Source organism: Accipiter gentilis, chromosome 16 (genome assembly GCF_929443795.1).
Source record: "Accipiter gentilis chromosome 16, bAccGen1.1, whole genome shotgun sequence".
In the NCBI taxonomy this organism is placed as follows: domain Eukaryota; kingdom Metazoa; phylum Chordata; class Aves; order Accipitriformes; family Accipitridae; genus Astur; species Astur gentilis.
This window is the reverse complement of record NC_064895.1, coordinates 4,706,527-4,734,319: the sequence shown is the minus strand read 5'-3', so window position 1 is coordinate 4,734,319 and position 27,793 is coordinate 4,706,527. Positions and strand designations below refer to the sequence as shown.

Genomic DNA, 27,793 nt, shown 5'->3' with positions numbered 1-27,793 from the left:
AGTCCAACTGCCTGTCCTTCCAAGGTGTTATACATCTTCTGGTTTAATTCAGCATTGCAGTTAGTTTCAGAGGAGTTGACATCCAAGGTCTAAGCTATTAGCTTTACACGAAGCTCATGGTATACCACAGAAATTTCATGCTTAAGACTCAAATCGCGTGGCCAATGAACCTGTGTATAAAAGCACAGCTACCAGGAGGCAGTACCCCTCTGAGAAGGCACCAAATGTAACACTTACTTAAAAAGAACCCTCATGACTAAACAAACAAAAGTGCTTTTATTAAAAAATGAATAGAATATCAAGACTCTAGTCAGTCAGTATTTCAAGAGTAACTTTATTCTGGGCAGGAGACACAGGAGTGAAACAAACATTTGTAACGTTTTTGAACAAAAACACTGAATAAACAAGAACCGATATGTCTTTACTCACTCTGACAATTCCACCTTCTCCTTCCACATAAGTTCAAAAATGTTCTTTCAAGATATGTTTTTCTCCTCACATTACGGAACATCCTACTCATATCAACAGCCTCATTAGATACAGAAATTCCATGGAAGTAGGTTTTCTGGCTTGGGGTTTTTTTGCTAACATCATGGCACTTACTTACACAATACTTTTACGAAAATCTGGATTACAGAGGTGAACGAGTCCACTGTCAGGCTCCTTTATTTCCAACAGTCATTATAACATGTTATGCATAAGCCTGAGAAAATGTAAACAGTAGAATTCTAAAAACATTTTGCATGAAGATGCTGGTACATATTAAAACACATAGTAGTAGGTTATGTATGATAAATTCTCAAGATAATGCTGCTTGTCCATATTTCAGTGTAAAAAAGACCTACATCTTTTCCGTCTCTGTATTGTGTACTGAAACAGCACAGTAAAATACATAGCTCACTCAACTCAGTCCTTACTCAAAAAGAACTTTTTTCCAACTTCAGTAAGAATTTGCTTGAGTAAAAGCTACAAGTGCTGCCATTATACTTTGCTGATTTTCTGTCCCACTGAGTTAAAACTAGCAGAAGTGATTCTGAATATCAAGATTATTAGCTTTTTTCCAAAATAAAGGCTTTACTTTTGGAAAGAGGAGATATGCCAAAAAAAAGTACTACTTCTTTTTCCGATCTTTTTGCTGGACTGACCAAAACCTGAATGCCATAGTCAAGAAAATCACTGCAGGGCTGATAAAGGCTCAGAGATTACAGGCCAGGTTCAGATTCATTCTGCGTTAGTTTAAACATGTGGAGTAGTCCCCATCCTTAGTGGAAGGACCCAGGCGTCTCCAGAGGGCTACTAAGTTCTTGGGTGAGCTGAATTTCTCTTGAGATGATTCTCACTCACCACCGGTTTAAAGAGTTGGCTCGCAACAAAGGAGCTCACACTTAGGTGCCTGCAGTTAGGTAGGATGAATCCAAGCCTCAGCAGCCCGTTGTCATGACTTGTTCGTCTCCTGCTTCCACTAGTAGGAATTAAGCGTATGGCACAGACTAGTTAAATTGCCTACTTAGGTCTAGGGATACTTAGGAGAGGTTCAGGGTGTTCCCTCTTGAGACCAATTATTCACTGATAAAATAAATTAAATGATATCTAGACATAAATACAGATATTTATTTCCACCAAGAGAAACAACTATCTTTCCAGTTCTAACACAAATATACATATCTCCCTTTCCACTTAGCCAAAGACACCATCAGTGTGTGCTTTAGAAATCAAATGGCTGCTTTATTTTACTGCTAGGCGTCAGCATTACTGCTTTGGAAGCAGTTAGATATGGTTTGGAGTTAGTACTTGCTATGAACAAAAACCAGAGTAGCTGGACACAGAACATGTCCTTGGCATGTGTAAGTCTTACACGCATACTTTTTTTTAATGCATAGACCCTTTTGCTCCCTTTTTGTCTTGTACTGTCTCACAGTGGACTGAGTCTGTAAAAGCAAACACTGACCAGTGCTCCTCACGGCCCCCCCTGGTAGCACTGAGCCGGCAGCCTACTCTAGGGTACAGTTTCCTCAAAGTCCCGCACATTCTCCATGGGAAGTACTGAAGAGGCCGGCATGCGTTGTCAGCCTCCAGTCCACGGTGGCTGCCCCTTGTGGGTGCCAGCAGATCCCCCAGACAGGATCTCACTGACACACCAGCCATTCAGCTCCTTCAAAATGGCCAGATACTGAGAACTGCTCTGATCCCTTTAGACTGGATTTAAGTCTCATAAATATACGATTTGTCCGATCTGTTCATCAAATGAGCTCAGAAAGGTGAGTATTTCTGTACGCTTCTGCAGGAAGATGCATTTTCACAGCACACTTGAGCTTTGGTGGTGCTGTTCCAAAGCGCAGCTATAAAATATGTTCTCCCACAGCACTGTACTGTTTTATCTTCCTTCTGTGGAAGGAGGTAAAGGAACAGCCAAATGCTGGCTGTGATCTAAATTAATCTTTTGCTGATGGCTGGACTCTGGCACTCCTTTCCAGTGCAGAATTAAACCAGATTGTGTGGCTATTTTCTTTTCTCTATAACCTGATAACTCATTTTCTCTTACAAACTGAGTTAAACTGCTCTTCAAAGAGCTGTATCGGTTTCTGTGAAACCAGCCACAATTTTAGAACATTTTTTAGCAGGACCAGGTAAGGTCCCATTTTATCCAGTAAAGCCTGGGGGCCTTATTTACAGAAGCTGACATATTCTTCACATTGTAAGTGAAGATGTAATGAAGTAAGTGACAAAGAACTGAAGTAAGCTTAAACTTACTCATTTCCTCTGGATTTTTTTTTTCCCAGAAGTGATTTAAAACAGTTGTGAAAATTAAGAAGTCAGCTGCATAGATACTGTTTCCTTAAACTCTGCTGCTGGTGTGTCACTAATACTTTGTCACTCTGAAACCAGCTTTATAACGTTAATACTGTCTTAAATATGTCTTCAGATCTTATATTCCAAACAACAACAAGAAGAAACTGAATCTGATTTTTTTCCTTAGAAATCATTAGAACATTTAAATGAATTTAATGGAGGTAGATCCACATTCTGTTTCATACTGAACAATGCCAAGAAGCAACTTTGAAGCAGGACAAAAGAGCGCTGTGTCAGAAAACAGATCTACAGAAGGGTATTCACCCTTCATCAAACAAGAAGATTCCCCAAATTTGGTAGAAGGAAAAGAAAAAAAAAAAGCTGGAAAGCTGGACAGCAGTCCAACAAAACCCTTTTAAAGGCAAAAATAAATTAAAAAAAAAAAAAAAAGCCTCCCACTGACTTTCAGCAGTCTCTCAGCGACTGCAAAGGAGAGTTTAGACTGTTAGTCACTCATTCCTTTGATGTCATTACAAAGCAAATGAGTATAGGACAACAGAAGCGTGGCATCAAGACATGGCATCACTGAAATTATAAAGCCTCATTTAGCACATAAACTTCAGAAAATGTCTAATGAATGCCCCTTCCTCAGTATTTCTCTTCCACTGCAATATTGCACCACTTTGCTTTTTTTATCCACTTTTTATAAAAAGTTGAATCTAATAAAGGAAAAGTTAAATTTTACAAAAGTTATAAAAATTTATCGTATAAAAATGCCAAACCCCCTAAAAGCCATATATACAAAATGTATCTGATTTATGAAAATAACTGGACCCAATTATATAACAAAACAATTTTATACAAAAAGGTACAGGATTGCATTCAAAGTAATACAAATGAAAGTAAAAAACCCCTTCAAAACGTCTCGTTCATAGAAGATCTGTTTCTTTTAAATTTACAGGTATATAAAGCAGTATGAAATTGTCTCATGTGAGCCACCATTTCATGGGAAACACGCACTGGTTCAGAGAGTATTTCCACACGTCACCGGTGAGCACCATACTTTGCAGACCAGTCAACACGCCCGTGGATCGGCTGAGCTGGTGGTGGGAGAGGCATTAACCTTGGTGTGCTTTTTGTAGGTGAATTGAACGATGGCCGTCCAAGATGGGGTCTTACTGACTTCAGAGAAGCATAATCTAAGGGACAAAAGAAAATGCCATGAGATAAAGGTTCAGTGAGTAGCTGTCCACATAGAACAGCAACTGGATGCAGGTCCAGATCCTTATTTCCTCAGGAAATAAGCCTCCTTTTTTAATAGAATTCAATACTTACTAGAAGATGGATCCACAACTGGTGCTAACTGAACCCTCTGCCCAGCAGAGCCTACTTCCTTCTTCAGAAATGAAGGGATATAACCACTAGTTAGACCACTTGATCCTACGGGCCCTGAAAGAAATGGCAAGCAACACTTGAGCTTAACACAATGGATCTCCCACATTATCAACAGATGACAGAGGTGTGCACTGATGGGTCATATTCAAGATCAAGCCTGATCACGGACTGATGAAAACAAGAACTTCACTGAAGACACTAGAAATCCACAGGTCCTACACATACCTACATTCAGGAGACTGCCAGCATCAGACTGCATTAAAGATGAATAGAAAACAGGTACAAATTGTACTCTTAGGAAGAAGCAGAAATTGCCCTTCTGACATCTCAGCTTTTTCAAGGTTTCTCAAAGCTTTCAAAACTTAGCATTTCAGTTGGAATTATTTTGTTTAACTTTCAGCAGCTGGGTCCTATGAATATACTCACTCTTGATTTCTGTGCAGTGAGACTGGGACTCTGGTGCTACACAAAGCTCCTACTGAAGCCAGTTAAGAGTACAACTTCATAAATTGGGACAGATTCATGTTCCAAATTTGGAAAGTCACCTACAAAACTTGTCCCTAAGATGAGCAGGAACAGATCTGACTGACCTGGATCAGCCGTAGAAATTGGAACAAAAATAGTTATAAATAAAACAGTCTAGAGTCATAGCACAGATGGACTCTAAACAAATTAACATGCACAGATAAGATCCATCGCGCATATGCTGTAATGTACTAGAGCAGCAGAGCAGTGGCAAAGCATACTGTGGGAAATGATGATAGTAAGTAAAAAAGGGAAAAATCTAATGATATCCTATGCAGCTACAAAAGAAGCAAAAACTTGTAGAAGAGCCAGGAAGGAGACATATGCTACATACATAAAGGTTCTCATGTAGTTTAGCCACTTACAACATCCTCCCACCTTGAATCTTTAAAAAACAATTTTCTGATGAAATTACATCCAAAATTTTAAGTTTTTTATTTTTTAAACCAGAATTTCTAAAGGCCAAAAATGTTTCTTTGGGCCAAGATTCAACAGAAATTTTCTCAATCAAATGTTTTCATAACAACATATGCAAAACAAGTACCGCACTGCAAAACTGTAACAACACATGAAAACCTGAAGCCAAGAAAGATTTAGAGAGGAAATACATAGATACAATCTAGAAACATCAACATGTTTAAGTATATCTGGTAAAATCTAATGTAAAAATCTACAAATTAATTACTTCAAATCAAATAATAGGGATTAAATACCTGAAATACCAAATGCCCCAAAAACCTGAAGAAGAAAAATTGAAGAGTTTTGCTTTTTGTCTGATTTTTTTAAAGCTACAATTATTTCACTATTTTAAACAGCATCACTTAAAAGACATGATGATAGATATTATTTGCTTTATTCACATAACGAGAGAGAAGAGTGGTGTGTACAGGTAGTGCAATTTAGACCAGCTTCCAGACAGTCATTTATGCACCAGCTGGGCTAAAATAATTTGTAAACCTGAAAATATGACTTAGAAAAACTGATGAGGGAAACTGAAGGCAAGATGAAGTATTTCAGGTTGAACAGACCTAAGCTGTCCAACCTTCTATGCACATGGTACTTCAAACCAGACTTTTGGGGATTCATTAGAAGAAATTACTAGGTTTCAGTTTAAGGGAGTCTCCAAATCCAAGGAACAGTGCTTATAACTGATTTTGACAGACAGAACAGACATGGTAGCAAATATCTTTGGAGCTGACAATGTATTAGAAATGGGTGATCCCCAAATACAGCTGTCTAGAATTGCAGAGACATCACCTAATTATCTTTTCTCAGAGTGTTAAGCACAGCTTCTTACCTGAATTCATCCTGTTAATACTTCCTCCCAAAGCAGAAGCTTTTCCAGGCAAACCAGAACTGGGCCAGGGATTAGACGGAACAGACTCTTTGTTGGAAGTGGAGACTGTGCTATTCCTTGTGCTTATTCCTATTGCAAAAATGCAAAAATTACCGCCCTGAAATCTCTGTTGTTACACAGGCTTGCATTCATTCCATGTGATGCACAATCTTAGAGCAGATGTCCAGTTCAGTGAACTAAACCAAAACCTTTTTGCATTTAAGCTGCCTCTGCATTACTTCCCATCCTCTCATATGGCAATGCTATGACTAGTCATAGGCCCTAATCCTCAAAGATAATAGTGTAAGTAGTTCCACTAGCATCAGTGGCTGCTTATGTACAAGGAACAGGATCCTGACATCAGGGCTGCAAATATTCTCAAGTCACAGAAGGTGAACCTTGCAACGTAAATGAAATCTATGCTTCATATCAAACATGGCATTTTACAGCCTTTAGCCTAACAGTGACAAGATAACCTGAGAGTAAATAATGGTAGATTACATTTCTCATAGTACTGTACCCTTCTTTGGTGTATCTACTGAAACCACAGATTGTGCAAACAGTTTGCAGTAAAGTTCATTCTATGTCACATATTATTTGTATTTAATAAACATCACATATTTAAGCAGGATACCTAATATGCAAGGATGTGCTCACAATTTACAGTAAAGCAAAAGCAGGCTTGGGATCAATGTGTTTTACAACCTCCTCTAAGTAACACAACTTTTAGCTACCAAAACTCTACTTAAGTGATCCAATTTGAAAATCATTGCAATTAATTGTTTCAGGAAAAAAGACTGAGTTTACCATCACAATACCTTCTAGTTTACTTATTTAATTTTGAAGTATTAGTACTACAAGTGAATGAACATCTAACACTGCCTTTGTAAACACAAATTATGAAACGGGATACATTTACACTCAGCTCATTTTAAATACAGGCAGACATGCTGTCCGCTTCCTGTACTTCATCCTGCCCCAGTGCTGGTCTCAGTATAGCAGAGGTTAACATGAAGACAGGCATGCAATTCCTCTACAGAGACATGGATTTGCATTCTATTTAACTCCAAGCTACAGCAAAGTAAATTCCCACTATTAGTTAGCTTCTGTTGTTCATGGTATTATTATATACTCATGAGGTAAACATAGGACACTTTCTTTTCCAGTCTAGAAGACCAGTCTTACCCTTCTCAGGAAAACAGTGAATAGCTTGGCACATCAACAGACATTTTCTAACACGCTTTAAGGTATAAGAGAGTACCCAGCAGGAGGAAGTACCACCAACAATCCTGTCCCTTTCTTGTAAGCAGGGTTCATCTCAGTTGCTAGACTGCTAGAATGTAGTTTGTATCATGGCCATCTACATTAGCAAAGCTCTTGTTCTCCTCATTTTCTTTAAGCAGTAGCCCCACTCCACAAGCTCAAAGGATAAAGCCTAATGTACCAATGGCTATTTCATACTACTGTTGGAATTACAGGAAGAAAAACAAGGAAGTATTTTTTACTAACCAGGCAGATACCTAGAATGTCTCAAGTAGTGTTGCTTTGCTGCAGAAACTCGCAATGTGGGAGTGTCCTGCCGGGGAAAGGTCGCATGGGAAGGTGCACTGCTGCCAGAGCCTACAGCATCCGAAGGCTTCAGGTCCAAAATGCTTTCAAATCTATAAACCAAAAATTGTCACACTTACTCCAATTCTTACAGTGTATGTTTATCCACAGTTGGCCTTCTCATCTCCATCCCATCTCCAGGAATCATTTCCTCATGCTGCATTTGCTACAGCATAAACACACAGACAACAGTGAATATTTTCAGCCTGAAGCCGTAGTGCCCCTAAAAATCAGATCTGCGCTTCTAGGTCCCTTATATATTGCTTTTAAAGTTTTTATAAATCAGTAAGTTTTTCTCTACTGTGTATGAACCATGGAAACTGCAGCTTAGAGTCACCCAAAACAGTTTATATGTGTGGAATATGTCAAAATGGTTCATTTGTGAAATAGAAAGTACATATTCAATGATTAACTTGGGAAGACTTAAGCATCATTTTCAGTGGGGAAAAATGAACACGGAATTGTATGCACTGTGCATCAAAAAAAGTGTTGCAATTCGGAGGTCAGCATTCAACAAGCAGCCAAGGCAAAGCAGGAGAGAGACAAGCTGCATTGTCCTTTACCCGCCTGGATATATGTTTCTAGATCCACAGAAAGCGTAAAGAGCAACATTATGAAAAAAGAGGCAAAGCCTAAGGAAGTAAGACCAAATAGCACATGGACATAAAAGAAACCAACTTACCTACAAAGAGTTTCATCACCCTGCCTTTTCTTGTTTTTCAAGTCCATCCTTGTGACAGAAGAGCTGAAATCAAGGTCTTCCAAGTCATCCCAGTCTTCAGAACTCTTCACTGTTCTAGCAAGATGTCCCCATCTTCGCCTAGTTTTTTGCTTAAGTTCACCATTTATATGCTCAGTCCCAGTAGATGTTTTCTGTTATAAAGATTGGAAAGAAACAAAACCATGCACTTACACCATAAACCAGGTGACAGAACAAAGAGGACTTCTTTTTCCTGTCTCAAAGAGTAATGGTGGTAGCAGAGCTGTAATAACAGAATCCTAATCTTTCATTAAACATGCTAACACAATCTGTAGCCTGTAGACATTATTACGTATCCGCTGCATTTCATCCTGTAATAAAGTATCTTGCCCTGACAGAAGAATAGATTTCTTAGGTCTCAAGTCCAATTCTATTTACATTTCACTATACACCTCCCAAACAATTACCTCACACTCAGTTTTTATTTCTTGACCCATCCTGGGAGTACAAACTGCAGGCACATTCACGTTTCCACAAGCCTGTGCCCAGACATTTATACAATCTGTTTTTCTTGCAGGACAGCACTGGTACAAATTTGTGTCTCTTCAGCCATTTAAGCTCATCAGTACATTTCAACCTTGTGCTACTCTGTATATGGCCAGTACAGAACCTACTTAAGACTGATCTCTTAGCAGCAGAATTCGCACTGTCTGCTCTCATCATCTATCTTATGAATCCAGTCTCCTTGTATAATCAACAGAAATGGTAGGTTCTTATGTTGAAAGAAGACTCTCTTGTTTTCCATGGCCAGTATAAAAACCCAAAGGCAGTATTATTCTCAGTCACATAAACTGGATGCCTTAAAATGGATGAAGGCAATAGCCCCATCCCCCTCATTTCAATACTATTTAGCTTAATACTTTTATCTCTGGCATCAATTCCATTAATATTCTGACCACTATACATCTTTTTTACTCGTATGAATTCACAGTGTCATCCTTTAAGTGGTGCTTTCAACAAAGGGAAGCATAAAATGGCTTTCAAATGAGAAATTGACTTGCTTGTTTTATAGCAATTGGATTTAGATTTCAATAGAGTAACTTCCAGTTTCTAGCAAAAGTTGTAGCTATTCTTTATTCCCAATTCCTGTCCTTTCAGTAAAGTACAAGAACCTTGAAAAAGAACAAGAAAAACAAACACAATTAAGGGAAAATCAGGCAGTAGTATACCACAAAGTGTATCTTATGCTAGATGGACCTTTACCTGCTGAGGAACCTTATTGTGAATTGCAGGCAGAAGAACCTGGTTAGACTTGTCCTCCTGTAAGTAGTTATTATGCTCAGCCCCAGAGTTGTCTGTCTTATACGGGTACACCAAGTGCTGAGAAGACTGGCTTTGTTGAAAAGGCCTTGATGAAATGCGGGTGTGAGGTTTCGGAGGTGGTTGTGCTGGAGGGACAGGCTTAATATGCAGAGACGATTTATTATGCAGTTCCTTTTGTTTCCCCAGTTCCTGAACGCCCAGGGCATGCCCAACCTGGAAGTAGGGATATCGAAGTGCCTAAAACATAATGAAGATGTTAGGATCCAACTTAAGGCACCAAAGTTTTTAACTTACTCTAGCCCTATGTGACAGTACAAATTTAATTTCCTTTTACCTGGGGTGGGAAACAGCAGAAGACCCATCTCTCAACACTAGATTCTAGTGAGCACAATCCACTTCAGAATAATGCCACAATAGTAGAAAAGTTCGAACAGATACCAAGTTATCAAATTCTCTGTGGACTTGCACAAAAGGAAAAGGTTCTGCAGAAGTAAAGATACTTAGCCAGGTATATGGCATTTAGCACATTTCCTTATGTGCCGTCTCTTCATGTGTGTGTATACATGTGCATGTGCAAACACATGCACACCTGTCATCACAGATTCAGCCGTCAAGACTTGAATGACCCCAGAGACATCCCAGCCTTTCCATTCTCCAGTTCCAAGACTGAATCAAGTGAAATATAACCCTTATGAAAATTAGCCTCTCTTTTTTGGAAGACATGTTGGTAGAAGTATCTTTATCCTGTCTTACAAGTAATTAAGGAGTTGTCAGTAAATGTGATTCATCTCTGCCCATCTTGCTGTTTCAGGTATACTCATCTTCCCTTCCCAAAGACCTCTCACTGCTCAGATTCCTCACCATATTTGTACCTTACTGTAAAACGTTTTTTAATGGCTCTTAACACCAAGTTATAGTTAGTATTTTCTGCTTTTCATTACCTTTGAGTGTTCTTCACCTATTTTACTTTTTAACTGCTTTAAAGCTTTTTATTACAATTTGTACTGAAGGTCTGATATAATCACAAAGGTTCAGCTATGGTCCTATTGATATAAAGTCAGATTTGAACCACTACAGTACTGATCTCTGAAATCAGTGGCTATCATCAACATCGGCTGGACCATTATACGTGTAATACTGATGACTTGGGCTATGCTTATGTACAGGATGTTGGGACGTATCTACAATGCAACTGAGCTGAAACTGGCTTGCAAATTGCCTTGCATAAGCTAGCTTTATCCAGGCAACACTGGGCTGGATGAGCAGACAGTGAGGTGGACTGAAAGCTGGCTGAATGGCCAGGCCCAGAGGGTGGTGATCAGTGGAACAAAGTCTGGCTGGAGGCCAGTAGGTATCGGTGTACCCCAGAGGTCAATATTGGGACAAATACTGTTCAACACCTCCACACAAAACTGAAAGGAGTGGCTGATACACCAGAGGGTCATGCTGCCATTCAGAGGGACCTGGACAGGCTGGAGAAACAGGCTGACAGGAACCTCAAGTTTAGCAAAGGGAAATACCAAGTCCTGCACACGGGAAGGAACAACCCCATGCACCAGTACATGCTGGGGTCAACCACCTGGAAAGCAGCTTTGCAGATAAGGACTTGGTAGACGCCAAGCTAAACATGAGCTACCAATATGCCCTTGCTGTAAATAAGGCTAATGGTATCCTGGGCTGCATGAGCAGGAGTGCTGCCAGCACGTCGAGAGCAGTGACCCTTCCCCTCTGCTTAGCACTGGTGAGGCCACACCTGGAGTGCTATGTCCAGTTTTGGGCTCCCCAGCAGAAGAGAGAGATGGACATAATTGTGAGAGTCCAGTGAAGGGCCGCGAAGATGATTAAGGGACCGGAGCATTTCTCCTTATGAGGAAACACTAAGAGAGCTGGGACTGCTCAGCCTGGAGAAGCTAAGGTTCTTATCAAAGTACGCAAACACCCAAAGGGAAGGTGCAAAAAGGATGGAGCCAGGCTCTTTTCAGTGGGCCCAGTGACAGGAAAACAGGCAATGGGCACAAACCAAAACACAGGAGATTCACTCTGAACATCAGGAAATGCTTTTTTACTGTGAGGGTGACAGAACACTGGCACACGTTGCCTAGGGCAGGGGGGTTGCACCAGATGACCTCCAGAGGCCACTCTCAACCTCAATGATTCTGTGGCACATATCAATTGCAATGAAAGAGCAGCGTTACAGCCTTCAGCTGTACATCTTACTTTCACTCTGCTGCTATTTACAGTCACTGGACTACACGTAATTCAGGTGTACATATACACAATGCAGTCACACATTTGATCATTGAGCACACACCCCATGCAGTTCATGTTGCATGCACAAGATTGATTACTCTCTTTTAATTACTCCCCTTTGTCCTGCAAATCGTTCTTGGCTTCTGCTCTTCTCCCTTGTTAGAACTGTACCCCTGAGCAACTGTTAAAAGACTGTCTATAAAAGATGTCTTGCAGTGAAAGGAAGCATCATATGCAGGTGTGAGAAAAAGAAGACAAACCCAAACCTGACTAGCTGTTGGCCGCTTTTTGGGGTCCCACTGCAGCATGTCTCTCATGAGCTGCACCGCTTCACTGCTAGCATTAGGTACGAGGGTTTTTAGGTTGTTAGGTACACACTGAGGCCAGCGAAAGTTCATGGAGGCTGAAAGTTGGTAGCCTTCAGGCCAGTCGTTCTGGAAGAATGAGATTTCCAATCACAAAAAAAGTTCAGCTGTAAAACATCATAGTGCCTAAGTACACTAGCATATATTCTTCTATCAGTAATAGACTGTCTCCAGCTTACTCTAGGCTATAGTAAAAATTTCACTAGAAATTTTCACCTCAAGCCTCTGGTGAGAGGTAAGTCTTGCTTTACATCCAAGTCAAAGGCACAAATTGAATCAGGAGATAGGAGTCTTGCCATGATTCTAAATTCTAGCCCCTTAAACCATAGATTTATACACAATATGCAAGAGAAAACGAAATATCTGCCTAATGAAATCACAACCTAATGACTTTCTTTGCCGTTCAGGGGTCTATTTCTCCTGCTCTAAATGTCAGGTTTTATAGCATAATTACATAATGCTTATTTCACAGAAAATAAGTTTTAATTTAGTTTACTGTATCAGAGATCAATACCATACAATAGCAGTAAGAGTGAAAATTGATTATTTTTATGCTTACTGCTATTGTACCATTCTGTATTGTAGAACACCTCTAGTATTACTGCAGTGTGGAACATCACTTTAGCTACCTTCTTTGGCGTCCCCAACACTTGGCAAATTTTGAATATAGTATCAATTTCACTGGCGCCTGGGAAGAGAGGCCTCAGTGTGTAAACTTCTGCCATTATACAACCAACAGCCCAAATATCTATCGGAGAACTATAGCTGGTGGATCTCAGAAGGACTTCAGGAGCCCTGTACCTGTGAAAAGAGAGGGAAAAAAGAAAAAACAACAATCAACACGATTCAAATAGGCATACATGAAACCACTCAGCTATTCATTCTTTGCTGTTAAGAGCAAACATCCCTTAAAAAGCTCCTATCCTCTCCCATCCTATACATAAGACTTCATTTTTTTTCTAGAATGAAGAATTAAAACCTACATAAGCTCTTGTAAGCTCTCTTATGCCTTTCTGACATGCAGCAACCCCAGCATGTTCCACCTGCCTTATCAAGCTCCCTCTTTGTTCTTGTGCTGCTGCCATCTGTAAAGTGTCTTGCACTAACTGTAGCTTTTCAAATTATGCCAAGCTTAAATAAAAGTTTCATAAATAGGAGGCATCAAAAGTGGTATTACATGCAGCACAAATTTAATACTTCTTCAAAGGCTTGACTGTAAGTTTCACACAATGTACGCGAATACTAGCACTTACCATCTTGTGGATACATAATCAGTGTAAGGAGGTCTAGATCGGATTTCTCGGGCTAAGCCAAAGTCTGCTATTTTCACAAGTTCTGGTCCCATGCAAAGGAGGTTTTCAGGTTTCAAGTCTCTGTGAAAGAACCCTAAAATTCAAATGAAATATTGATGTGCATTGCAATGCCACCCCCAGCTATAGCCTTTATTTTCCACCTGGATTGTTTTGCTTTAGTTCTTATTGCTGAAGCTTGAACAGCACAACACAGAGTTCAAAGTCTTAAGTGATCAACAGAGCTAGTCAGTATAGTGATTGTTCAGTCAGACTGTGAAGAACAGTATGCACAAGTTGACTACCTTATAACAATTCAGAGCATTCAGTCAGACAGCTCCCTTTCAAGTGAAACTTGAAAAAAGTTTACATAAAAAAATTTACACCATTTTAATGTTAGTCTCATTCTAACAGTGTTGGAAACTGTGCAATGAAGACATCAAAAAAATTACTTCAGAAGTTCTTTTAAGCAGAATACAAATTAAAACATGAGCTAACTTTTTTGCACCTTGAAACTTTTAAAATCTGAGATCATAATAATCTGCAAGCACTCAGTTACTCATTGCCCTATCAGACAGAGGATCTCGGTGTATTTTTTTAGTGGTCTCTGCATTCAGCAAAACTTGATCACAAATGAGCATTGGGCAAGAGCTCTTTCAATACAAATGAGAGAAGAGGGCTAGAATATTACTGATTACTGTATCTGAAATTTGCTTCCAACCTTAGTCTGGAAAATTTGTCCTTATGCTTCTTTCTTGCAGGCATCTGAGACCACTGTTTCCTATATACAGCTCCCTTTGTAGTACCTTACTAGAGCTCTATGACCTCCTTTTCAGAGACTTTCCAACATGCTTTGTTTTTTGCATGGCCTTGAATATGCTCCCACAGAGAACAGAATAAACATTCAGATAGCATGTGTCTACATTGCCCAGTATATCCTGTTAACTTTAGTTTGTTAGACTAATGCATGACCACATTGAAGACACAGTGCTGTAGATCTCTACCAACCAGCAGATTATGTCCTTCTTAGGGGTATTAAGTGCATGTTCTGGTGCCAGCTTGAACTACTGCCTCTTCATGGAAGGTACCAGACAGAGCAATCAAGGTTGTTTTTAGCATTTAGTAGAATCACTTCTGTATTTTGCTGCACAGACATGCAATGTACAAACAGAATGCTTTTGAGGCAATTTATTTCTTGGCTAACTTGTAAAAAGAGCAATCGGTTGTGTATTCAAATACGAAAAGATACTCAGAGTCTGGATGGACAAAGAACATAAGAAGTTTACTTGACAAGCATTTCTACACCATACAGATGCAGAATAGAGAAATAAAGAGATGGAAAAAAAGTTCACGTGATTTTTCCAAAACTCTTGCAGAGAGAATCTTGGGACACCCAGCCTTACACTGTGAGCCACAAGACCGTCAAGACCATCTTGTCAGGCTTGCCATGAACTTCCAGATCTTTTTAACTACAGATTTGCAACATCTTGAGACAAATATCAGTCTAGCGTGCAGCAGGTCAGTGAACAAGACAGTTTTGACACAAAATTGTTCATTCTTTATAGCTATACGAAGTTCAACAGCAGGAAAAAGTATTTTGAAAGATTGTGATCTATTTGACAATTTATTAAAAAAAAAAAAGGCAGCTTAGATTTTTGCAAATAAACCATATTATTTTTCTGTTCTTGAGTATTTTGAATCTCACTGGAACAGACTGGGATTTCTAGTTTGGTTTCAAAAAGAGTATCCAAGCCCCCTTAGAATAGAGAGTAAAGTCATTAGCTTGAAAATGTTTTGCAACACAAAGTTAAATATGTTCTTCAAGTGAACTGAAATGCTGGTGCTACAAGCCTTTCACTTCCAGGACTTTGGCCACTGATGTTAGTTCTCTTCTGATAACCCCGAGAGCTGACCAGCAACATACGCTAGTGTGTATAGCAGGCAGAATTGCAGGGAGCAGCAAAACATGGTGAGGAAGTTATCATTAAAATAAATAATTTTTTTAATTAGTTAAGTGGGTCTTGTTACTACTGGCTGGTACACCAGCTTTGGCTTTTATCATTTTATCATGTAAAAATCAGTTGGAAGGCCCTGCAGTGAAAGCCGTTTGTCACTCACACTTTATGACTTTAAGTGTATCTTACAGACAGTGTGTGTTTTATTCAGGTACCTGTGTGTACCTTGAAAAAAAAGAGTAATTTTTCTTTTATTCTCAATCTCAGGGGACCTCTAAATCTATCCAGAAATGTGCCCATTAACATCAGATGAGTTTTAGAAAGTGGCCAGCTGCCGGTCTGAGACAGTAGAAATCTACAGAAAAGGAACTGAGCAAACCTCCAGACTAAAATATCAGGCAACTATAAAATATGGATATTTTCAGTAATCTGAATCTCTCATATAGTGCCATTCTTTTGATCACCCCTGTTAGTAATGTAATTGTTAGTGTACTCATTAAAAAAATTACACAGACACTATCTTACTCTAATTCAAAATGTTTACAGCTAAAACATAACCTACCATGCTTATGGATAAATGCAAGCCCTTGCAGAATCTGATACATAATATTCCTAACTGTAGACTCAGGAAATAGTTTGTTTCTGTGGATAAAAGAAAGGCGAAGAAATAAATATTCATGATTAAGTTCACACATTAGTTTATGCTACTATCTAATGAACAAAAGATAAAAGGTAACAATGACAATAAAACTGCTAGATATATTTTAAGCGCTCTCATGTAGTTTATTTCTCCAATAAAATTTACACAGTATTTGCAGAACTGCCATATTACATTACATTAAGAATATATGCCATCAAGTTAAGACATGGGAGAGGGAGGGAAGGGGGGGAAGAAGGGGGGGGGGGGGAGGGGAAAAATAAAATTGGCCAAACTGAACAAATCTTAACATGTTCAGGTCATGAGGCACACTCCTCAAGATAGCAAGGGTTCATGTTAATTTAGTGCTTTTCATGCACAGTTTCTTTTGGCCTCTCTTCTACAGCATATACAAGCCATACTTTTGACTTTCCCTTGTTATTACCTAACAGCTGATGTGCTACTTCTTTCTCTTCTGTTATCTGAAAGAACAGTCTCATCTGCTACCACTGAAAACAAGAAGCTCTTCTCATAATATTCAGGCAAGAAGATCAGCCATGGCAGCCGGTTTAATGATACCCCCTCTTACCATGAGAGGATTCTGATCATACAGCTCTGTACCAGCTGCCTCTGCACATGCCAAACCACAGTAGAGATGGGCTGGGGTGGCAATCAGTGACAATTTTATTCAGAAAAAGCCTAACAGTGAATGAAGAAGATGGCCTGGGCCTTACTCAATTTCCTGAGCTCGATTCCTCTCAAAAAAACTGACCATCACATATTTCAGAAGTAAGCTCAGCTACTAGAGTCAGCTTTACATATTTGCTTGCTTATTTTTTTAATTACAACAGAAAAAGGATCATATTTCCTCTACAGTCCCTTCCAGCAAGACTGGCAATTTTAACTAAGACTTAAGCAAATAAATCACATCCTTAAAGGTTCGATTTATACAATGTCTAACCAGTCCAAGGCCTGGCTAAACTGTAGAGAACAGGATGTGGAGCACACTTTTACAGACATCTGCCCTTTTTGTTTTCATAAGGAGGTGTAATATATCAAGCATTTCTAAGAAATTCCTAAAGATAATTGGTGTGTATGTTATGTACTTGAACCATTTTCTCAAGGTTCATCACTCTATATAATTAAATATCAGCATCCACATATATGTGCCCAATTTAGTCACTGTTCTATACCTGTGCATGCATAATAAGTATTTTCATGCTTAAAAAGGTATTTTATGTAGTATTCACACAGATATGTTATAACAGTAACTTTATTTTGTTAAATCAAGTAAAATTACTGACATCTCCCAGGCTGATTCTATAGTCCATAGAGAGGAAATGGCCTCCTCAGAGAACAATTCAAAGCAGGGAGCTATTTTGCCCCAAATTATCCTCTGGAAGATGCTATCATAGCCCAAAGGCTAAAATTAAGACTTTATGAATGCTACAGCAAATATAAAATGCTAGATTTTATTGAGAATGCTGACAAATAAAATAAGCAGTCTTTGGGCATGTCAGTTCAAATTGCAAGGAAAAAAAATTCCTAGAACCAATACAGAATTTGATCCCTCATGATAATCATTTCAACCACTTTTTATTTAATCGTTTATTTGAGGAAGCCAAAACAGAAGAGGTGGTGACACCACCTTCTAACAGAAAAAGCATTGCTAGTTGGAGTACTTACCTAGAAATCAATGCCTCTTCAGGGTGAGGGCTGTTAAAAGCCCACAGTTCCTAACTCTCAAAATAGTACCCTACTTATCTGCCAGGCTAATCTGGGAAGAGGCACTGGAAAGTCTCACTAAACTGTTTGGGATATGGTCAAAGGTGACAGCCACAGCTCCTACTGCAGCACACAGCTTTAAGCCATAGTGATCTAAGCCTAAACAAACGATCCAAAGTTCTTTGAAAAGTTACAAGGGTGTTAAAAGCACATTACGCAAGTAATTATTTTATCTCAGGAATGGGTGATGCCGTTACATACCTTTCTTTCATTAACTGATAAAGATTTTCCTTCATGTATTCAAACACAAAATACAGATGATCATTTTCCCTGATAACTTCTTTCAGCTTCACTACGTTGGCATGGTTTAATTTCTTCAAAGACTAGAAACAGAAAATACAAACAGGATTTCTCAAGGGTCTTATTCTAATGAAAAAGAAAAAAACCTATTTCGCTAATGCAGAACACTCGGCTTCCAAAACTCTTCAGTATTTTAAATAATCAGGCAGCTCTGAGAACAAAGACCAGATCTCCAAGTATTACCAGTTACATGTACAGTATTGGTGATTCAAAAGCCAGCTATCTGGCATCACAGTAGGCACCAAAACAATTGCATTTTCTCTATAAGTAACTTCCAACTAGCAGAATTCAAGCTCTCCTTGTACTTGCACTGGCAATAGTCAGGTTAGCCTTATGATTAAATATAACCCTGCAAATTCTTCCTTAGTGTTGTGGATTAACCCTGGTGGGCAGCTGAGCTCACTCATCCCTGCCCCCTGCGCCCCCTTGCCCCCCCCTCCCCCCAGTGCAATGGGGGAGAGAATTGCAAGGGCAGAAAGTGAGAAAACTTGTGGGTTGAGATAAAGACAGTTTAATAGGCAAAGCAAAGGCTGCGCTTGCAAGCAAAGCAAAATAAGGAATTCATTCACTGCCTCCCATCGGCAGGCAGGTGTTCAGCCATCTCCAGGAAAGCAGGGCTTTGTCATGTGTAACGGTGACTTGGGAAGACAAACGCCATCACTCCAAATGTGTCCCCCCCTCCTCCTCCTTCCCCTAGCTTTAATTGCCGAGGACGATGTTGTATGGGATTTCCCTTTGGTCAGCTGGGGTCAGCTGTCCTGGCTGTGTCCCCTCCCAGCCTCTTGCCCAGCCTCAGCCTACTCGCTGGCAGGGAAGTGTGAAAAACAGAGAAGGCTTGAGGTTGTGCAAGAACTGCTCAGCATAATTAAAACATCCCCCTGTTACCTATACTGTTTTGGTCACAAATCCAAAATAGACCCATACAAGCTGCTAGGAAGAAAATTAACTCTATCCCAGCCAAAATCAGCACACTTGGGTCTTCGTTCTCCCTTCTTTTTAGATTTTCAGTGTATTCTACGTCCATTCTTGCTGTAGCAACATAGTACCAATATGTGGCACTGTAAGAAAAGTGACCTAGGTTTTCTGCATGTTTGCAACAGTGATAGCAAGGACTAGAAATTAAGGGAGTCCTTAGAACACAGCCCTAAAGCTTTGCTGGTGTCAGAATTTCATGCTAAATGTCTGCCCCCAAACCAACTACCCAGAAACAACTGCATGCACAAAGGTTACTGCTGTGCAAAGGGCATGTGTTCTCAAGCTCCGAAAAACAAACACCAATCAACTCCAGGTTTTGTGATAAGAAAGCTCTCTCACTTACACACCACTCACAGCAAACAGGAAACAGCTCTCTACAACCAAATGATTTTTTGTAAGACTACAGAATTTCAGTAAGACTACAGACACCCCATTCAAATGCAGAGCCAGGAAAGAGAACTGTAATGCCATATGACACAGCTCATGTTAGGGGGAGTTTTTGATAAAAGGGGTGGAAAGAATTTGATGCTACCTCAAAATGCAACAGGGATTGTCTAATTTAAAGTCAACCACTGAATTAGACAAGTACCTTAACCTCTCGAAGGTTCATGCATTCCTCCCAGGAATAAAACTTTCTCTTCATTCTGCAATAGTAGAGGGGAAAAAAATTATTAATACATGGTTAACATCAGCTGGTCTTAAACCCATAAGTCTCATTACATCTTAACAATTCAGTTCTTCCATCAAAATATAAGGTGTAATCTCCTTTGTCAAAAAACTTTATATCTCTAGATAAGGTACACTCTAATAGAACTTAAAAGCATTGCTATTACACAGGATTGCCTTTTTTCCTGTATGTATCTTGCTGCAAAAATTTCAGAGCCTTCACCAAGTCAGGGCATGCTATTTTTCCTTCCAGTACACGATGTGGTGGAGTTAAGTCTAATTGTAAAAAGAATAAAGGTTATGACAGTTATGAACAACTCAGACTAGGTTTTGAAACCAATCTAATGAAGACCAAACTAAATCACTTCACTGGGTCTCCAGTTTTATCATACTCTTGCTCCTCTTCTCTATATTTTGGTCTCTCTGTAATTTCAATACCTTTCCCCTCTAAGTTGTATTTCTTCATTTTTCACTGCTCCTCATGTTTCTCCTTGCAAGTTGCATCTATCATGCCAACTGCTTTTCAAATTCTGCCTTTCCTTTCAACCTTATAAGCAGCTCTGCTCTAACAGAAGCAAACTGCATGGCAGATCTGTTTTCTCCTAAGGCAGAACACAGTTCTGAACATAATATTTGTGTGTAACGTATGGTCCTATTTGTTCATATGCATTTTGATTATGACTCAGTTCTTTCACGCATAACTCTCTGCTTTAGGACAAACAGGACAAAGGCTCATACGTACACGCCCAGACACACACGAAGAGCACATATTAAACTTACAAAAATACCCAACTGCTTAGAGTCTGGATTTCACAGGGAGTTAGGGACCCTTTGAAGATCTGAGTCTGTCAGACTTTTAGTAATAATTCAGTATTATTTATTACTGTAGAACTTTCCAGTTTGAAATCAGCTCTTAGAATAGTTTAAGAACTACAAGCCCTTCATTTCGTGAAGGGGTCTGGATTATTTTTTTTTGTTTAAGCAATGTTTTTGCAGTTACTGTCTCGTGCCTTCAGCCACCAGGCCATCTCTTTTCTTAATAATGGACTGGCATTAACGTATAAGCTAAGAGAGTACCATCTTCTGGTTTGTTCAGAAATTTTTGAGTTTCTACCACGTTGCAAAATTCAAATCAAAGGTGCCTCTGGCAAGGTTTGATAAAGGAAAAATACTCTCAGCATAGAGGATTTAGAAAGTTCCTAAAGCCAGCTATTGATGGTTCATACAAAACAGCATTGTACTGAAAGCTCTTTTGACAAGCCTGTCCCTGGGTCATGGTCGGCATTTCAGGAAGGTGCCTGCAATGCTTTACAGCTGTCTCTTACCATGACTAGGACAAACAGGCCATTTACAAACTGAGGTCACTGCTGAAGCAGCAGAGAAAATCAAGTGGATTTCTCAAGGAATTTTAAGAAAATCTTAAGCTGAAAAGACCAAGATGTAATAACATATAAAGATACAGACAATGGACAATGAGATCCATTGTGTTAATTATCACTGCAGTATTAACATTACACTGGAAATTAGACCATGAAATGTTACATTCCATGTAAGCAGCAGGGTAGGGACTCCAGATTCCAATAGCAGAATACTCTAAATAATATACATAATACATGTTTGACTGCACAAAGCAGCAGAGCACTGGCACTATAAGCCTATAGATCTTACCCTCTTTATCTTCTGCTGGGGCTTTGGAGGATACAGGGAACTTGAGCTTTGCAGGCTGCCCCAACACAACTTCAAATATAAATGTTGCATGGAATGTTAAGTACTCAAACCAGCAGGACCAAGTGATGTGGACCATAGAATGGAAAAACCTGGACCATCCACTATTAAGTAACAAAAGAAAATACTTACTTTTTAATGGCTATTAGTTCTCCAGATTCAATGCTTCTCCCTAGGAGGACAGAGCCGTAGGTCCCATCACCAAGCTGTCTGATAGTTGTGTACCTATTCATGATGAGGATACTTTAGCTGCAAGCGCATTTCATCCTTAGTGTTTCTCCTCCGAGTGTAACCAGTTCTTTCTGTGGCAGCATAAATATAGAGCACTCAGGACAGTGTGAACAGTTGCAGGAATCATGTTTTCAAGACTTAGCCTTTGGTCTGAAAGCACAGAACATAATCCGTTTGATTTCTGTACCCTTCCAAGATTGTTTGTTTGCAGACTCCATTGTCCTCCAAGAGATATTCCTTGTAAGCTATACACAAACACTTGTCTTGGTCTCTCACCAGAAAGGGCCACCCTGTATCTGGATGCAGCTGGGTATGTTCCCCAAATCCACTCTTAAAAGATAGAGGTACTTTACAGCAACCTTGCAGGCAGCCCTAATGGGAGAAACTATTACTCAAAGCAGAGGATAAAGTCTCATAGCTTGGAGAAAATAGTTTGCCATCAAAAAAATCATGCATTACAGTAAAATAGGAGGGAATCTGTTCTAGCCAAATTATCAGACATGTAATTCACCATCTCACAAGTCGTACTGCTGTCAGTTAAACTAATTTCCTGACTTTCCATAAGGTCCTATGCTAGAGATACAGCCATATGTATTCCCTTAAACAAAGTCTTCAGAGGAAGAACATTATACTCATGTCAGGTAAGACCAAAAGCACTTCACTACAGTAGCCCTAAGTGTGAATCAGCCTCTAGAATTAGTAGCCTCTAGATTATCTATCCAATCTTTTGCCCTGACACTGCATGAACAACAGAATGCCAGCTGATAAGGCAAAAAAGTTCTTATGCCCTCATTTAATCTAATTGTTGCTAGTATATCCTACTTTAAAACAAACGTGATGTATTCTATGTAATTTAACCATACATTTGGAATAAAACAGAATTCCCCTGCAATGAGCGTTCGGTCTCTGCATTCTCTTTTCGTCCAACTCTAAGAGGACAGCAATATTCATGGCTGGCGACTTTTGCCTTCTGTAGCCTGCATTTAAACTACACTTCCACAATTTTCTTTTGTAGCAGCCTTAAATCTCTCCTCCATCTTGCCTTATTTCAGAAAGCCAAATTATGATTTTAAAAGTAATGGGATTATGTTGCTTGAACACTGAACTGAAATCAATGCAGAGCCACAATCCTGTAAATTCAAGATGTTATAAAGATCCTTTGTTTTCAGTCTTCTAAGCCTATTAGCCCCACTAATACTGATACAGGAACAAACAAAAAATAGGAAATATGATGTTAATACACCTTTTGACAATTTTACACATCGTGTATGAAAAAGAAACAGCACATCTCTAACACTATCTTAGACACTAGATAGTGTCTCAGGCAGGAGGAACTGCCCTCTGGCAGTATTCATTTCTCTCCGCACACTATTACAGAGAACCACGACTGAGCACCTTAAATTAGAGACCTAATCCCACATTTTGTAATACTTGCCAAGAAACACAGAGCCTGTCCGTAAGAATGGCACTTTGGAGTACCAGTTTCTTTTTGGCTGGTTTTCAGGCTGTGCACCTGCATAGCATAAAGCTATGTTTAGGCAATGTTCTGCATCCAGGTTAAAAAGCTTTGGTTGCTCCAGCTGGTCAATGACTAGATGGCAACTCAGAAGCCTTGGCTCCCAGGCCTTTATTCAGATCCTTGGTGAAAATATCAAACAACGACAAAGCCCTGCATGGTCTCCTAGTCTGAAAATGTAATATTTATTAGCATCCCAACAAATAATTTTATACACTAACTTCAAATGGAAACAGATGGGACTTGTGGACTCCCCTAATGACAGAGTTCTGAAATTGCAATTGTAGCAGATGCGATGGCTTACAATTCATGGACCATCATGCCACCCCTGGCTTACCATTCACATATCCCTTTCCAGGAGACTGTGACTGCAGAATGGAGGAGCATCTTTGCCTCCTGTTCGATAACCACAGCAAACCAAAAGATGCATAACGCTGCCAGCACATGGCATTGCTAGCAATAATCACCAATGGCTATCATGGATAGATCGTTTGTCTGATGTCTCTTAAAATAGACGATGTGGCAAACATATCTGCCTGTTCCTTACTGGGGATACTAATTTCAGGCCTTCTCCTTTCCACAGCCACTGATCTTCACAAAACTTATATGAAATTATCTTTGCGATTCCAGCTCGGCTGTCGAATGTGACCAAAACAGACAAATGAATTGAAAAATATTTTGAGGCATAAAGGGAAGGCAAAGAACCTAGAGAGGAAAAAGCAGTCAGAAAATACAGATTTCAGTGAGGAAGGCATGTTAAAAAACATGCCAGAATGCACATAAGTTAACACAATTCCTATGGAAGCACAAATCCACCCGTATGCAAATCCACTGAACAAAACCTACATAAAGCCTTCTTTGGTTAATTAAATCTGTGCCATTTCTTGTTGAGCTTAACAGCGAAGTTGTTTTTAAACATCTGTTTTACTTTGCAAGATTTATGTTCTGCCTTTACCACCTTCTGCCCTCTCTCACCTTCAACTATGGGAGTAAACTAAACCTTAGTCTGCAGGCTGTCTCACCTCGGTAGAGTCCCACTGAAATCACTGAAAAAAAGCACAAGCCTCTGACAAGCAGTTTGCAGAGCCACAACATGTATAATCTAGTCTAGATTCTAGTCTACAGCTACAATCTAGGCAAACCGACATCGTTAGAGGATGTAAATACAAACTGCAAAACTGCCTTGGAGTAAAAGAGTGTGTTGACGCTAAATAGAAAAAAGTAAAAGCCTTCTTTTCACCGTGTTCAGGCTCAACACCGTGTTCAGGCTCTACCTCTCCCACAAACGGTTTTTTCCCCACAGAAATTAACCAGCAAAGCCCCTTCAAGAGCAAACCCAACTTAATGCATCGAGACTGCTTCCTGACTCTTAAGCATAACTCAAACATGCTAATTCGCTTATGTACGCGTCAAACGAGTACCCGCTCCCGTCCGAAGGGCTGCGGCGCCGAGAACTGAAAGCGAAACTGCCCAAACTGAGAAACGCCAACAGTAAACAACCAGCGAGCGCCTTTTCCCGTTCGGTCCGTGCTGTGGCCGTAACCCGAAGGTGTAACTAGCGGGATGCACAGGGCAAGGCGTGGCTTCAGGCCGCGGGCTTCAGCCGACGCTGCTGCTCAGGTTTGTCCGTGAAGGCCGCGGGGGTGCCCCGGCAGCTGCACGCCAAGGCGGGAGCAGGGGGGAGGCATCGCCCCCGGGCAGCAGGACGACCCACCCGCGGCGCCTGGCCGACGGCGGGGCGGGGAGGCGAGCCGCGGGCCCCCGCGACAGCCCGCTTCGCGGCTCCCGCCCGGCCCTTCACGCTGAGGCGGCGTCCGCTTCCCGGGCTGGGCCCCGGGACAGGCGAGTAACCCCGCTCCAGCCCTCTGTCGTCCCGAAACACCGCTCTCCCCCCCACGCTCCCCGGCGCGGGTCTCCCCCCGCGGCCGCCAGCGTGCCCAGCGGTACTCACGGCGGACGCGTCCTCCCTCCTCCGGCCGAGCCCCGGCCTGCGGGAAGCCGCGCCAGAGGCCGCTAATGGCGGCGCTGCGGCTCCGCCGCCCCCGGCGGCTGCCACCGCGGCTCCTTCCCGCAGCCTGCGCCGCCCCGGACGAGCTGCGGCCCACGGCGGCCGCCGGCCTCCCTCAGGGCGCCGCCGGCCGCCGAGCCCATGGCGCGGCCCGCCGCGCCCCCCCCCCCCCCCCCCCGGCCCCGGCCCTCCCCACCCGGCGGCGGTAGCGGGGCACCCCGCGGGGGGATAACGCCCCACGACAGAGGGGGGCTCCCCTCCCTCACGGCGCCGCCCGGCCGGTCCCCCCGGCAGGAGGGAGAGCAGCGGCGGGCAGCGAGGGCCCGCGGGGGAGCCTCAGCGGCGGGGAGGGGTTTGGGGTCCCCCCAAAAGCGGGCGGCTGTCGGGGGAGAGGCGAGAGACGGCGGAGCAGCTCGGCCTGATCACCGCTGCCAGAGGGGATTACGGCTGAGCTGGGCTTTAACGTCATGAAAAATAAATAATAGAAATCCCCCCGACGACTGGCCTCTCTCGCATCCCCCCGGAGGAGTTTAAATAACAGAACTGAACGCAGAAAGGCCAAATTGGGAACACGCGGCAAGAATGCCGACATTTTAAGCGCTGCCCAGGGGGCCGAAGCCTTCCTCACCTGGGCACCAGCAGCTCTCCCCGGCTCTAGCAGGGTCCAGCTAGGAAATGGAGGGGGGAGAGGCAGAAAAAAGGAAACGAGGAACAAAAAAACTGGCCTCGAGCAATTAACTGATCACTGATCATCAGATCCGACTGTAAGAATGATTCAGTAAGTCTTAGCTTCTTTTCACACTACTACATTTAGGTTTTAAAAGTAAAGCACAGAGTTACTTCCCAGCGTTTTGTAAGACACGGTGAGCTGGCGGTGTAATTTAGGAGCATGGCGCACCCAGCTCCTCCCCTCGGGGAGCATTTTACATCAGTCAATCCTACAGTGAAATACACTTATTTAACAAGACATGCATTTGTTAAAAAAGGTATGAGGGAACTCCAGAAAGCTCTGGATGCCCCAGGCCCCCACATCTAAATAGAGGCCAGTCTTTGGAACACTTATATTTCTTAAATTAAAAAAAAAAAAAACCAACACAAAAAAAGAGTTAAATTCCCTCCTACGGACATGCACGCTTCTCAGTGAAGCCAGCAGGAGCAGTGCACACTTACTCAGAAGAGACTGCTGCTTTAAATCCTCCCTGTTACATCTCACATGCATAAACACATACAGCCCAGTGACAGCCGTAGTACCCTGGTTTTCTGTTGTTAGAGGCAGGGCTGCTTCGTTCCCAAAAGGAGAGACACACACCCAGGCAGGAGAAAAGCCTGACAGCTTTGACTCCAACCCCAATCGAGAAGCAAGATAACCAGCTGTATTCACCATCACCCATCTCAACACCTCAGCTGCGCTGCTGTCATCTCAACTGTTCACACAGGTTCCACCAGCCCCCCCCACCACGTCCAACCGCCCAGCCAGGGATCGGCACCCAGTCTGTCAGGCAGCACCCTCACCGCCCTCCCGCGCTCTCCTCCCCGCAGAGGGGCTCTGCACCCACCTGGATGTGAAACCCGCTGCTGGTGCCGGCTCCCACACACCTGGCATCCCCCCTGGCCGCAGCCACCTTCCCCGCTGCCTGCTCCTGCTGCCCACCCGTGAGCTCTCACCTGCCCGTCTCCAGAATGGACCCACGCCTCCTTTTGCTCCTAAAAACAGTTCAGGGCTGTAGCTATGGGGAAGGGTTCACAGGTCACACGTGAAGGCCCACACACGTGGTTCTCCTCCAGAAAAAAAAAAAAAAAAAAAAAAGAAAAAGAGACGGTAATACAGATTAGAAGAATGGGTTTAGTTTTGTAAAACCCGGTGAGGTGTAGAGAGAGCACGGAACAACTGTTGAGGGAACTGGGGTGAGGTGTACGGAGAGCACGGAACAACTGTTCAGGGAACTGGATGGGCAAAGGGCAGGGGCCATGACATTCAGATGACCTCGGCAACATTATTATCTCTACAGCCGCAGTACTAACCACTCCTTTGCCACCCGGGTTTTAATCTCTCCGGAACAAGGCCCCGGCCTGACCGCAGTCACCGCGGAAATGGCGGCTCCCGCACTGAGCCCCGCGCCTTGCCGACACCGGGCTGAGGGGCTGCACCGAGAGGGTCAGGAGGTCGCCCCGGCGGCCAGGACATCGCCGCTTTCCCTGGCTCCCGCACCGTGGGAGGGCTGGGCCGGGCCTCAAGCGCAGCGGCGGGGGCCGGGCGGAGCAGCGACCCCCGGAGCGCCGGGGCCGTCTGCCCGGGGGGGGAGGGGGAAGACTACATTTCCCGGCATCCTCTGCTCCGCCGCCAGGCGGGACCGGCCTGGGAAAGCGCCGCTTCCCAGCCGGCGCGGCCGCGGCCCACGGGGGCGTCGTCTGGG

General features: G+C 42.1%; 2 protein-coding genes across 11 annotated transcripts in view; both read right to left on the bottom strand.

Annotated features, from left to right (window-relative positions):
* LOC126046686 (glutathione S-transferase 3-like) overlaps positions 1-27,793 on the bottom strand; it is a 110,195-nt gene that overhangs the window by 12,033 nt on the left and 70,369 nt on the right. The window lies entirely within an intron of this gene.
* On the bottom strand, positions 315-27,690 carry CILK1 (ciliogenesis associated kinase 1). 10 transcript variants are annotated; one of them, XM_049819391.1, is made up of 15 exons: positions 27,402-27,688; positions 27,045-27,158; positions 21,757-22,005; positions 19,823-19,877; positions 18,160-18,281; positions 16,099-16,178; positions 13,546-13,678; positions 12,922-13,093; positions 12,194-12,361; positions 9,618-9,914; positions 8,337-8,527; positions 7,556-7,707; positions 6,008-6,136; positions 4,126-4,239; positions 315-3,989 (listed from the first exon to the last, which is right to left on the bottom strand). In XM_049819391.1, exons 3-15 carry the CDS (start codon positions 21,855-21,857, stop codon positions 3,835-3,837), a joined length of 1,869 nt encoding a protein of 622 aa, XP_049675348.1. In that variant the 5' UTR covers positions 21,858-22,005; positions 27,045-27,158; positions 27,402-27,688; the 3' UTR covers positions 315-3,834. The 10 variants fall into 10 exon arrangements, 9 of the variants coding, with proteins under 9 accessions (XP_049675348.1, XP_049675349.1, XP_049675346.1 ...); XM_049819392.1 differs by having other exon boundaries at positions 27,405-27,688; XR_007508388.1 differs by adding an exon at positions 5,424-5,448 and having other exon boundaries at positions 3,874-3,989; positions 27,045-27,690.